Here is a 13,765-nt window from a genome sequence, read left to right as displayed (position 1 = left end):
TCACATCTTCCATTGAGGAAGCGGAGGTTGATGACTCAGAGGTGGACTCGTCCATTACCCAAGCTGAAGTCACTGAGGTGGTTAGCAAGCTCCTTGGTGGCAAGGCACCGGGGGTGGATGAGATCCGCCCTGAGTATCTCAAGTCTCTGGATGTTGTGGGGCTGTCTTGGCTGACACACCTCTGCAACATTGCGTGGCGGTCAGGGACAGTGCCTCTGGAGTGGCAGACTGGGGTGGTGGTCCCTCTTTTTAAGAAAGGGGACCAGAAAGTGTGCTCCAATTATAGGGGAATTACACTTCTCAGCCTCCCAGGGAAGGTTTACTCCAGGGTACTGGAGAGGAGAATTCGGCCAATAGTCGAACCTCGGATCCAGGAGGAACAATGCGGTTTTCGTCCTGGTCGCGGAACACTGGACCAGCTCTATACCCTTCATAGGGTGCTCGAGGGTTCATGGGAGTTTGCCCAACCAGTCCACATGTGCTTTGTGGATCTGGAGAAGGCATTTGACCGTGTCCCTCGTGGTATTCTGTGGGGGGTGCTTCGGGAGTATGGGGTTCAGGGCTCTTTGCTAAGGGCTGTCCGGTCCCTGTACGAACGGAGCAGGAGTCTGGTTCGCATTGCCGGCAGTAAGTCAGACCTGTTCCCAGTGCATGTTGGACTCCAGCAGGGCTGCCCTTTGTCACCGGTTCTGTTCATAATCTTTATGGACAGAATTTCTAGGCGTAGCCAGGGGCCGGAAGGAATCCTGTTTGGGAACCACAGGATTTCATCTCTGCTTTTTGCAGATGATGATGTCCTGTTGGCTTCTTCAAACCAGGACCTTCAGCTGCACTGGGGCAGTTTGCAGTCGAGTGTGAAGCGGCTGGGATGAGAATCAGCACCTCCAAGTCCGAGGTCATGGTTCTCAACCGGAAAAGGGTGGCTTGCCCTCTCCAGGTTGGTGGAGAAGTCCTGCCTCAAGTGGAGGAATTTAAGTATCTCGGGATCTTGTTCACGAGTGAGGGAAGGATAGAGCGTGAGATCGACAGGCGGATCGGTGCGGCCTCCGCAGTGATACGGTCGCTTTACTGGTCCGTCATGGTGAAGAAGGAGCTGAGCCAAAAGGCGAAGCTCTCGATTTACCGGTCGATCTACATTCCGACTCTCATCTATGGTCATGAGCTTTGGGTAATGACCGAAAGAACAAGATCACGGATACAAGCGGCCGAAATGAGTTTCCTTCGCAGGGTGGCTGGGCGCTCCCTTAGAGATAGGGTGAGAAGCACAGTCACTCGGGAGGAGCTCGGAGTAAAGCTGCTGCTCCTCCACATCGAGAGGAATCAGATGAGGTGGCTTGGGCATCTCTTTCGGATGCCTCCTGGACGCCTCCCTGGGGAGGTGTTCCAGGCATGTCCCCCCAGGAGGAGGCCCCGGGGAAGACCCAGGACACGCTGGAGGGACTATTTCTCTCGGCTGCCCTGGGAACGCCTCGGTGTTCTTCCCGAGGAGCTGGCCGAGGTGTCTGGGGAAAGGGAAGTTTGGGCTTCCATGCTCAGACTGCTGCCTTCGCGACCCAGCCCCGGATAAGCGGAAGAAGACGAGATGAGACGATCCTAGTAGTAGAGTAGCCAATCAGAGTGCACAATTGCTCATATCCAGTGGATGTGGATAGAATAAATAATAAAATAATAATAATAATCTTGGCTGGCTTTTTTCATGGTATATCATCTCATCTCATTATCTCTAGCCGCTTTATCCTGTTCTACAGGGTCGCAGGCAAGCTGGAGCCTATCCCAGCTGACTACGGGCAAAAGGCGGGGTACACCCTGGACAAGTCGCCAGGTCATCACAGGGCTGACACATAGACACAGACAATCATTCACACCTACGGTCACTTTAGAGTCACCAGTTAACCTAACCTGCATGTCTTTGGACTATGGGGGAAACCGGAGCACCCGGAGGAAACCCACGCGGACACGGGGAGAACATGCAAACTCCGCACAGAAAGGCCCTTGCCGGCCACGGGGCTCGAACCCGGACCTTATTGCTGTGAGGCAACAGCGCTAACCACTACACCACCGTGCCGCCCCTCAATGCCAGCCAATAGTTTTTAAATAATATATTTTTTTAATTTTTAGTTTACATAGGAATAATACAGGAACACCACATTAGAGGAATAAAAAATAATTAAAAATAATGCGATTATAGAAAAACAGTCAACTTCAGGGTGGTAACTGTAACGCACCATGTCACACCGCCCTGTCTCTGGGTTACAGAGCTCAGCTGTGGGTTAATACCCACAACTGAGCTCATCATTTGAATGAAAATGAAATAATGTGTTCTCTCTCTCTCTCTTTCTCTCTCTGCTGTGTTTTCCAGCAATGGAGTTCCATGAGAATCTGCATGACATGGCTGCGAAGGAGGGTCTGAAAGGCAGGAAGCTCCACAAGGCAGTGGAGAGCTTCACCTGGAACATAACTATTTTAAAGGTGAGCATGGTGTATACTATATCTCTTTCTTTCTCCTGTTCTCATCCGTCTAACCTTTTTCATTTTTCGATTTTTTTTTTTACTCTCTCACCCCTTTTCTTTTTCTTCACCCACTCATTCTCTCTCTCTCTCTCTCTCTCTCTCTCTCTCTCACACTCACACACACACACACACACACACACACACACACACACACACACACACATCCTGCTTTAACCAAACTGCTCAGGGCTACACATTCTGGAAGTGACACACTGGTACCTGCTATGCAGTACAGCACATGAAGCTGGTGCTATTTATAGGAAGTCGTTTCTAAATAGCCAACATGAACAAACACAGCTTTTAGGCCTGATGAGTGTTTCTGTGAATACTGAGATATTTGGGGTGGGAAATTTGACAAAAATGAAGTATGTTGGGTACAAATCCTGCCAAATGATCGTACCACATCCCGAGTGAAAGGTACAGCAGAGCCGTGCTCAAATGCTTTTATATTTTTCAGCATGCAATACTAATCATATACATCATTTTGTGAGATATGAACTATGTGACCGATAGACCAGCTACTATCTGTTCCTGTAATACAATCCTGGTGGCGGTAATTGTTAAAGGAGATACACAGAACCTTTATTTTTAAATAAATTTCTGAGTGGATAGTATCTGCATCCTTGATTCTTGTATGCTGCATAAATGGGAATAAAAAATATATATTTTTGAGAGTAAGGGCGAGATATTGCTGCTGAGGCGAGCATATCCAGCGGAGAAATCAGACGGCTGCTCCACTCATTCTCCATTCTCTTCATAATTTGTATTCCACCATTACTGCTCCACTCAGGCAATTACTAAAACCCGGGATGGGACGTCACCGGTTTTAGCAACAACTGTAGGGAGGTCGCTGCCCGAACGATAATATGTCCCGTTCCATCCCGGGTTTTAGCAACAACCCTCAGCTCACACTTCGGGAGAACTGGTGCAACTGAACTTACTTTCCTTTAGAAAAATAATAATAATAAAATAAATACTTTCCTTTTTTTTGTAGTTTTCTTTTCCTTTAATTGTTGTTACTGCACCCTCTTTCAATACGGGCTTATAGCCAACGCTCCTCAACAGATCAGAGGTCTCGTACGAGTCTTCAGTGAAACATGCAGAACAGAGGAGAGACCACTTCGTAGGCGCCCGATGTGCCCATGAACTTCTCGCAAAACGCCTCCAAATCTTTGCAGTTTGAACAATCTTGAGCCATGAATGCAATGTAAATCCACCTTCTGTCATGTTGCTGCACCCGCCAGCAACACATCTACATGGCATGGCGATAAATTAGCTCAAAATGGAGGATCGGAGTTGCAGTCAGCTCTGTGTTTTAGTATAGCGCAAATGGCGATGAGACCGATAGACTTCCTGCTGTGACGTCATGGACGTCAAGGTCATTCACTCAGACCGCTACCTATATGAGATGAGTTTAATCGTAAAAATTACTATATTAGATTTATTGTTAACACTTAAAACTATTCCTGTGCCATTCTTGAGGTCTCAAGGCATTTATAAACAAAAAGTGAGGCCATGGTTCTGTGTATGTGCTTTAAGTATTTATGACAGAAAATACTAACTTGTAACTTTTTTATCTTAATTTTGGGACTAAATGTAGTCAAAATAATAATAATAATAATAATCTCATCTCATTATCTCTAGCCGCTTTATCCTTCTACAGGGTTGCAGGCAAGCTGGAGCCTATCCCAGCTGACTACGGGCGAAAGGCGGGGTACACCCTGGACAAGTCGCCAGGTCATCACAGGGCTGACACATAGACACAGACAACCATTCACACTCACATTCACACCTACGGTCAATTTAGAGTCACCAGTTAACCTAACCTGCATGTCTTTGGACTGTGGGGGAAACCGGAGCACCCGGAGGAAGCCCGCACAGACACGGAGAGAACATGCAAACTCCACACAGAAAGGCCCTCGCCGGCCCCGGGGCTCGAACCCGGACCTTCTTGCTGTGAGGCGACAGCGCTAACCACTACACCACTGTGCCGCCCATAATAATAATAATAATAATAACATCTAAGCTAGGTCTGTTACTTTTTGTGCACCCCCTTCTTTAAAGTCAAAATCAAATGGCTTGTTGTGTAGGATTTGGCTTCATCATGAGACATTGTTGGTGGAATTGTAGTCTGCACTGCAGTGTCCAGCAGCAATGCTAACTCTACCTTAAATTAGACGTCACATAGTTGACATCACATAGATGACAAATTTTGCACTTTTTGGCTTGTCATGTCCATTGGTACCCTTCTGAATTCGGAGTCCTGCGACCTTAACATCCGCAAGTGGGTGATTCCTGGAATCACTGGTGGAAGAAGGGTGAACACAGGGTGAAAGCCAGGAGGTCCAAACGCTGTGGCGATTCCTGTGGCTAACGCAGACATGTACCCCCATCCTCCCGGGAGTCATCATCGGAAGTGCAGCCCCCCCGTCAGCCCTGGTCATCCTACTCCCTTGCTTGACACCTGGATCCCCGGCGGGGAGCGAAGCAGTGCGGGTGAGGACTGCGCACCTTCATCACCACCGTCAACAACAAATCCTTTGCGCAGGCTATGTCCTCCCCAGGGCTTTCCACTAAGGCTCATACTAGCCAGCCATGACAAATAAGTAGCCAGCCGGGGGGGAGTAAACACAAAATAAACTCTTGTGCACACAGTTCCCAAGATTAAATGTATTTTCCACAGACCATTTATTTATTCACTTTACTCAAATACAAAGTAAAATGGCAGTAAATCTTCTTTCTTTTCTTGCGTCTTGCATCATGAGGCGTTCCTGACTTGTAAATCTCTTATTTTCGGTGCATGACACATTCACGCAGCTGAGCATGCTATGAATTAACAACGACAACGGTCTGCAGTGGGGCTACACAATTAAACACTCAGCGAACATTTCTCCATTTGTGTAACTCCAACCACTCAGTTTGGGTTCATTTACAACCAACGGTGTCTTTTGATGCCAGCACGTAATTGAACGAGAGAAGACTGGTTTACCGGAGACAAAATAAGCGTCATCTCTGCTTCTGTTCCCTCCGACACACTACTGCCTCCGCCGAGTGCGCGTGCACACACACCGCATGTCGGGGCCGCAGATGAGTTACTCTCCCTTCATCAACGAAGTCGGCGGGGAATTTGTGGTTATTATCGGTACAAACAGCGCGAATCACAACTTAAATGAGTGCGGTTCAGTTTGACATTATTGTCAGTCTGTTAGATAAACATTTAATTTTATTAAAATCGAAAATTAATATTTAGAGCCTGTAGGCTACAAAAATAATAGTCATTAAAGTAGCCGGCTGGACTTAATTGTGTAGTCGGCTGTATGGCCGGCAGCCGGCGCTTGTGGAAAGCCCTGCCTCCCTCAGTCCAGGATCGGGCTTCTCTCTCATGAGTGGGTGCATGAGAGACGGCAACAGACAGCAACAACCCCAACAGCAAGAGCAGCAAGACCTGGGAAGGCAAAGAAGACAACAAAGAGGAGGACCTCGTCATCGTCGAATATCGACGGACAGCCATAACCTAACCTAAGTCCATTGGTATCAACCTGTTATCACCCAGGGTCATATGCGTGAAGGGACTGGGCTGCCACTTTGTTTCATCATACGGACTACTTACCACAGTTAATCACGCAGATGTAATCACCGTCACAGAGTTGACATGTAAAAAAGGCACGCTTCAATTTTTACACACTCAACTCCATGCAAAAAAAAAATAAAAATACCAAAAGCAGTACACACGATCATGTGTATGAGATGTTGTTCTGTTGCCCTCGCTGCCAGATAACATGAGGCAGGCGAGCCTTGGATCTGAGTAACTGCTGCAATGCTGGAGCTGAGTTCAGTACCGTCACAGAGTTGATCGCAAGTTCATGGGACACCTACTTTGGCTGAGCTGCCGTCAAAATGATTAAAAGCTACATTGAGTTTAGTTCTATTTTCTTTAAACACACTCGTATCCATGACATGCACAGAGGGTCATCCTGTGTGCCGGCTTTCACTTGAGAAATAATACTGTTAGTTCAAACCAAGGTTGCAGGTGGGTGGGACAAGCCAAGTTGGCCATTTTCACACTTATTTCAAATTTTTCCAACAGCTAAGAAACGTCAGGGAGGTCTGCTGAATTTTTTCACAGTAGGCCCCAGGGAGTTCTTGCTGTACGGTATGTACAGGTTTTAGATCTCTCTACATTACACAAGCCTAGACATGGCTCTGGGACACACATTTCTCAGTATTCACAGAAACACTCTGATATTTTAGGGGGTTTTTTTTTCTTACTTTTCTACAGGGTTTCTGTAGATTTCATGGCCAGGGTATGACTTTTTTTTTTTTTTTCCTACTCAGTCAAAACATGGCACTGGACAACACATTGGAGTATCCACTTGTCCAGTGTATGATTTGTTGTCGGCTGGCTTCCTGGTGTTGAGCTTTAAAGGAACAGTCCACCGTACTTCCATAATGAAATATGCTCTTATCTGAATTGAGACGAGCTGCTCCGTACCTCTCCGAGCTTTGCGCGACCTCCCAGTCAGTCAGACGCAGTCAGACGCGCTGTCACTCCTGTTAGCAATGTAGCTAGGCTCAGTATGGCCAACGGTATTTTTTGGGGCTGTAGTTAGATGCGACCAAACTCTTCCGCGTTTTTCCTGTTTACATAGGTTTATATGACCAGTGATATGAAACAAGTTCAGTTACACAAATTGAAACGTGGCGATTTTCTATGCTATGGAAAGTCTGCACTATAATGACAGGCGTACTAACACCTTCTGCGCGCTTCGACAGCGCATTGATATCTGAGCTCCGTATCAATGCGCTGCCGAAGCGCGCAGAAGGTGTTAGTACGCCTGTCATTATAGTGCGCACTTTCCATAGCATAGAAAATCGCTACGTTTCAATTTGTGTAACTGAACTTGTTTCATATCACTGGTCATATAAACCTATGTAAACAGGAAAAACGCGGAAGAGTTTGGTCGCATCTAACTACAGCCCCAAAAAATACCATTGGCCATGCTGAGCCTAGCTACATTGCTAACAGGAGTGACAGCGCGTCTGACTGCGTCTGACTGACTGGGAGGTCGCGCAAAGCTCGGAGAGGTACGGAGCAGCTCGTCTCATTTCAGATAAGAGCATATTTCATTATGGAAATACGGTGGACTGTTCCTTTAAGCACAACATGGAGCTCTGCAGCATTCTGTTATGCCATTCAAGCAGCTTAGTTTAGACTTTCCACACAGTTCTGATGTCAAAGTTTTAGACGCCTGCAAAGATCCAGCACAAGCCAGTTCGAACGATGAAGCAGATCTCTATTTTGATATCATGACGAAATGAGACCGTCAGTGACAGCGTAGCTCACTCCAGCCCCATCTACTCCAGAAGGAACGATCTAAAGTGGGCCACCTTGCGCAATAAATATTGCAAGCTATATACACTATATACAGGCTATATATAGAAGCAATATACACCCTAGGAATACCAACCTATTTGCCAGAAAGAATCTAAAACGGCGAGGAATTGACCGAGAAGAAGCGATTTTTGTTGAACTGCTCATTCAGGCTTAATTAGTCCATAACTTCATTAATAATTGTGATTAAGCAAATCAGGGTAAAAGTTATATGCACCCTAGGTACCCCTACCTTCATGCCAGAAAGAATCAGAATCAGTGAAGAATTGAGGGAGAAGAAGCGATTTGTGTGGAAACTGCTCATTAGGGATTGATTAATTACTCCATATCTTCATTATTAATTGCAATTATGCAAATATGAGTTGAAGCTAGGGCGGCACAGTGGTGTAGTGGTTAGCGCTGTCGCCTCACAGCAAGAAGGTCCGGGTTCGAGCCCCGTGGCCGGCGAGGGCCTTTCTGTGCGGAGTTTGCATGTTCTCCCTGTGTCCGCGTGGGTTTCCTCCGGGTGCTCCGGTTTCCCCCACAGTCCAAAGACATGCAGGTTAGGTTAACTGGTGACTCTAAATTGACCGTGAATGTGAGTGTGAATGGTTGTCTGTGTCTATGGTGGTGTTTACATTAGACCGTATCAGCGGATCATCAGATTAACGTTTTTAAAACGATTAGCGTGCACACAGCAACGCCAATACACGGATACGCTCGGCTCCGCAGGCATCCTGCGCTCCAAATCACTCCGCCCTGAACAGCGAGTGCCCTCTGGAGAGTGCGCACTCCGGCCCTGCGCAGCTCACAAAGCGCGCGAGTGAAGCGCACGAGCAGTGATTCGGGACAAATAGCAGGAAGTGAAAGTCCGCGCTGTTTTTCAGCAGTCACGTCACATGACCAACGTGGCATGACCAACGCCAGCGAATCAGGAAGGTGGATGTCACAGTGACGTTGTCCAATGATGACGTCAGCTAGAGCTCAGCACAGTGTACCCTTGTTCCTCAATGTTTACACAGCACCGGATCAGATACGTAATGGATTGAATACGTGGGCCTTGGCGGATTCAAGTTGTTCCGTCTGTGGAGTCGTTTCCCGGCGTTTTAATGTGAACAGACAGTGCATCCGCGACGAAAACAAGACGGATACGGTCTAATGTAAACACCACCTATGTGTCAGCCCTGTGATGACCTGGCGACTTGTCCAGGGTGTACCCCGCCTTTCGCCCGTAGTCAGCTGGGATAGGCTCCAGCTTGCCTGCGACCCTGTAGAACAGGATAAAGCGGCTAGAGATAATGAGATGAGATGAGATGAGTTGAAGCTACAGTATGTACAGTATATGCACCCCAGGCAGACCTACCTTCCTACCAAAAAGAAAAAATCAGTGAAGAACTGAGAGAGAAGAAGGCGATTTTCGTGAAATGTGGACGATGGCGGACGGACGACGGGCAACACATGATGGGATAAACTCTTAGCCTATTGGCCGGATGAGCTAATAAATAATGACACCCAGTTGGAAAATGAAACAGCTGCTTTCTAGTGTTTTAGGACAGTGCAGGAGAACAGCTGTTTCACTTAACCATGTCAATGTGTCATAATACACATGGACAATGAGTAGACAGTGAGTGACCCTGAAGATTTTCATGTCAGATTAGAAATTTAAAAGGTTCACCCTGCAATTATATCTACTTAATGCTGAAAATGTCAGGCCTTTCCTCTGTAATAATGACTACTTAGCCCTTAACACAAATCACATTTGCATTTGCTAATTAAACATAACGCTGCATGCAAAAGCTGTTCTTTGGTTCCCTCGGTCGCTTCCCGTAAGGTCATTCCTGTTGTTTATCCTGGCGGAGGACTTTGCCAGACTGCATAATGGATTGGAGAGAGTGGCCAGAGCGAGTGAACCTGTGGAGGATTTTTAGGTTCATCAACAGTGAAATCTGTCAACTGTGCAGAGTTGAGAGTGTAAGAGTGTAAGAGCGACAGTGTCTCATGAGATTGGGTAGATGTTAGAAAATTATTCTTTATTCCTTTGACAGTTCCAGAACTTAATGTACCTAAAGTTGAGCTCTGATGTTTTTTTTTTCCTCTCATTTCTTATTGAATTACACATATTTGGTTTTGCCTCGCCAGTTTGCAAACTGCATTCTGTTGCCCTAGGGAGACCTAAAATCTCGTTATGATAGTCAGCTGCTCTCGCTTGTGTTGTAATAGAACAATTAAAGAAAATCATTTTCTGTCTATTTCTTTTTTTTTCTGTCAGCAGAACCACTAATAATCACTCATAATAAATCTCTACCAACTCCTGCTGAATCCAGGGGACGTTCAGTGCGTCTCAGATTTCTTCCTGCGTTTCTGACATCTCGCTACTGTCTCTGCAGGGTCAGGCGGACCTGCTGAAGCACGCACGGGCCGAGGTGCTGGAGAACCTCAGGCAGGTGCATTACGCTGCACTCACCTGCAACCTAGCCAAAGGGGTCACGTCGATGTCGTCCAGCTCCGAGTTCAGATCCCACCGCAGCCTGGGAGCCATTCCAGAGAAGGCGTCAGGGGAGGAGGACGCCAGCAACGATGAGGAGAACTAAGTTCTTGACAAGCTTCCCGAAGCCCTTGTGAAGAACAGTAGAGTGATCTATAGGGATAAAAAGGAAGCCAGGCTGTTACACAATCTGTGTACACTTTTTACAGTATCATTCCATACCTGTTGGGCCAAAGTGCCTCAACAAACCTCACCAAATCCTGCCTCCTCCTCCTCTTCACCCCCACACCCACCCCACTCCTGCCGAAACCTCAATCCTCTCCACCCAACTCAGGCTAGTCTAACAGAACTACTTTTATTTCCAGAGCCTGCTGATCGCATTGCTAGTGTGCTGGCACAGTGTTGTGATTCACTGCAGTGTTGATTTCAGACGTGCACTTAAAGGATCCTCGCTCCGGGACCGCCGATAATAAGCACAATTCTAACGGTTTTCGAGGACCTGAAACTGGAGCCAAGAATGAATGATTCGAAAGCGAGAAAGCAAGAACAAACGAGTCGAGCTGTTTACAATAACAAACTAATTCATGTTCTGTCTGCCAAAACAGTATGTGTATGTATATAAAATATAAATATATATATGTAGATCTGTTACCTTTTTTTGCTATGTGCGCCATTTTAATGGAGGAGATTTATTTTGTTAAGATTAAAGAGAATATTTTATTTGTGTGAACATGTGCGAAAGATGAGCAGAAAGAAGACGCGTATGCCACTCACGGATCGTTCAATGAAACACACGGTAGCTTCAGACACAACCGACTGAGGAAATGTGTGTTACAGGTACATGGTTAACTCCTAGTCACCATTACAGTTACAGTTTCTGGTAAAGATTTGCTCACCTGTTGGTTTGCTCGAAGGAAAAATCCTTTCCATGTGTTTTGCCTAAGCTAAGCCTGCCTAACAGTCGCCCGTAAGTCTATCACCTTCTCCGGTGTTCATCTCCGGCTCGTCTCGCCGATCTTTTCAGCGTGCCAATCTACTGTTGCACCCAGTGAACCACTCCCATCCCGATTTCCATCATCTTACCATTACCAGAATGTCAAGAAACGGAAACCAATGTCGTTTGATAACGTTTCAGTGCTGTAAAAGTTGGTGTCTTTTTAATTGTAGTTCAACCATTTATACCGATGTGGGGAAGCGGGTTAGTTTTGAAACAAAATAGCAGTTTTGTTTTTACCCCGTGAACTCCTGAAAGCTCTGAAATAAATCGTGTTGAATAAATACACGTCTCCTGTGTGTTATTTTTACATTACAGGCATTTAGAAGACACGTTTATCCAGAGTGACATATGACGTACTCAGAGCTGCCTGGGGAGCAGGTGCCTTGCTCAAGAGTACTTCAGCCATTCCTGCTGGTCCAGGGAATCAAACCAGCAACCTTTTGGTCCCAGAGCTGCTTCTCTAACCTTTAGGCCATGGCTTCCCCATGTAGCTTTAAATCTTGTATCTAACAGGAAAAAAACAAGGGTTTAAAGCAATAGTTCGGGATTTTTGACATGAATCTGTATGGCATCCCCGTCAACAGTGTCGTGCAAATACACTGACTTACCCCCGACAGCATCCTGTGAGTCCAGTTCTTGTCTAGTTTTGGTCCAGACGAAAGTAGTCCGGCAAGTTTGTTGGGGTCACGAAAGTAAAACGTTTTTCTTCTCAAAACAGTATGTGTTCAAAAGAGTGATATATTTGCATCACAAAACCATTGCCAAATAAAAAGTCAGACCTCGCAATTATTTGGCGCTATATTTTGTCTCCCGGGCTGCACGGTGGTGTAGTGGTTAGCGCTGTCGCCTCACAGCAAGAAGGTCCGGGTTCGAGCCCCGGGGCCGGCGAGGGCCTTTCTGTGCGGAGTTTGCATGTTCTCCCCGTGTCCGCGTGGGTTTCTTCCGGGTGCTCCGGTTTCCCCCACAGTCCAAAGACATGCAGGTTAGGTTAACTGGTGACTCTAAATTGAGCGTAGGTGTGAATGTGAGTGTGAATGGTTGTCTGTGTCTATGTGTCAGCCCTGTGATGACCTGGCGACTTGTCCAGGGTGTACCCCGCCTTTCGCCCGTAGTCAGCTGGGATAGGCTCCAGCTTGCCTGCGACCCTGTAGAAGGATAAAGCGGCTAGAGATAATGAGATGAGATGAGATATTTTGTCTCCCTCGGTATCACTGCACGCTGTCATGTTGACATCTGCGCAGGAATCAACACCTTTCCCATTGTTTGGCAGTGATTAGGAGTTCAGATCAGCGGCGCTAACAAGCTAATTTGAGAGCTCCAGCTGCGGCTCCAGCTTCACCTTCTTCCACTTCTCTGTCCACCCTTTCTCTCTCTGCCCGTTCTAACTCCATCTGGCGAATTTCTTCATCTGTATATTCGGGTTCATAAAGATATCCCTTTGGCTGTGAGATGAAGTCAATGTTTTCAACATCGCTGTCGTAGTCAGACATGTTGTCGCTAACTTTGCTAGCAGTAAACAATGAATGAAACAGCCGTGGCTGTCACCTGGCGGCAGTGATAAGAAGGGAGAGAAAATAGTGCCAAGTGATTTCGAGGTCTGACTTTTTATTTGGCAACGGTTTTGTGATGCAAATATATCACTCTTTTGAACACGTACTGTTTTGAGACAAAAAACGTTTTACTTTCGTGACCCCAACAAACTTGCCAGACTACTTTCGTCTGGACCAAAACTAGACAAGAACTGGACTCACAGGATGCTGTCAGGGGTAAGTCAGTGTGTTTGCACGACACTATTGACGGGGATGCCATACAGATTCATGTCAAAAATCCTGAACTATCCCTTTAAGGTAAGGACTGTTTTGTTGTTTTTCTCTATTCTTGGGTTTCATGTGATGTCACATCTGCCTCATTAGATATTCAAAACTTTCGCTGGTGGTCCACCAAAGCTCAGTTGACAAAGCGTTTGTACGGAGAAGATGCATTGCTCACATCAAAAATGCCTTACGCTTTGAATTGTTCGACTCGATCAAACCGTGAAACTGATGAAAGTTTCTTCAGGGTTCCCTGTGAACTAATAAGAAAGGGTGAACGAACACAGGATTTCACAAAAAGACGTCAAGAAAGGTGGCTTTCGAACCTCTGACTGAAATCGAAGTTCGAGGCATGCTCGGGTTTGCAGTGATCACTTGCTGAAAGGTTTGTATCCCTCTCAGCTATGTCCTTAGTGTTTTCCAAGTACTTTTCTTGCTATGTGTCGCTATTTTACGGTACTTTTTTTTGGTCACGAAGCGCTAAAGTCCTCAGCTGTTTCTCTGTTCACTCCTCACAAAGTCCATATGCATGAAGGTCGCGACAAAATTCTTCCCCAGCTGTACAGTTACAATGCGCCGTGATCACTTCT

At 46.4% G+C, this 13,765-nt stretch overlaps 1 protein-coding gene across 1 annotated transcript in view; it reads left to right on the top strand.

Annotated features, from left to right (window-relative positions):
* Positions 1 to 11,645, top strand: part of LOC132867446 (inactive phospholipase C-like protein 2) — a 174,607-nt gene extending 162,962 nt beyond the window's left edge. The window contains exons 5-6 of the mRNA XM_060900363.1: positions 2,360 to 2,469; positions 10,270 to 11,645. Of these exons, the coding sequence (XP_060756346.1) occupies positions 2,360 to 2,469; positions 10,270 to 10,473 (314 nt within the window). The 3' untranslated portion in view covers positions 10,474 to 11,645. The remainder of the gene's footprint in view (positions 1 to 2,359; positions 2,470 to 10,269) is intronic.
* Positions 11,646 to 13,765: the final 2,120 nt, after the last annotated feature.

This window comes from Neoarius graeffei, chromosome 19 (genome assembly GCF_027579695.1).
Source record: "Neoarius graeffei isolate fNeoGra1 chromosome 19, fNeoGra1.pri, whole genome shotgun sequence".
In the NCBI taxonomy this organism is placed as follows: domain Eukaryota; kingdom Metazoa; phylum Chordata; class Actinopteri; order Siluriformes; family Ariidae; genus Neoarius; species Neoarius graeffei.
The sequence above is the reverse complement of the archived record's forward strand: the minus strand, read 5'-3'. Positions and strand labels throughout refer to the sequence as shown.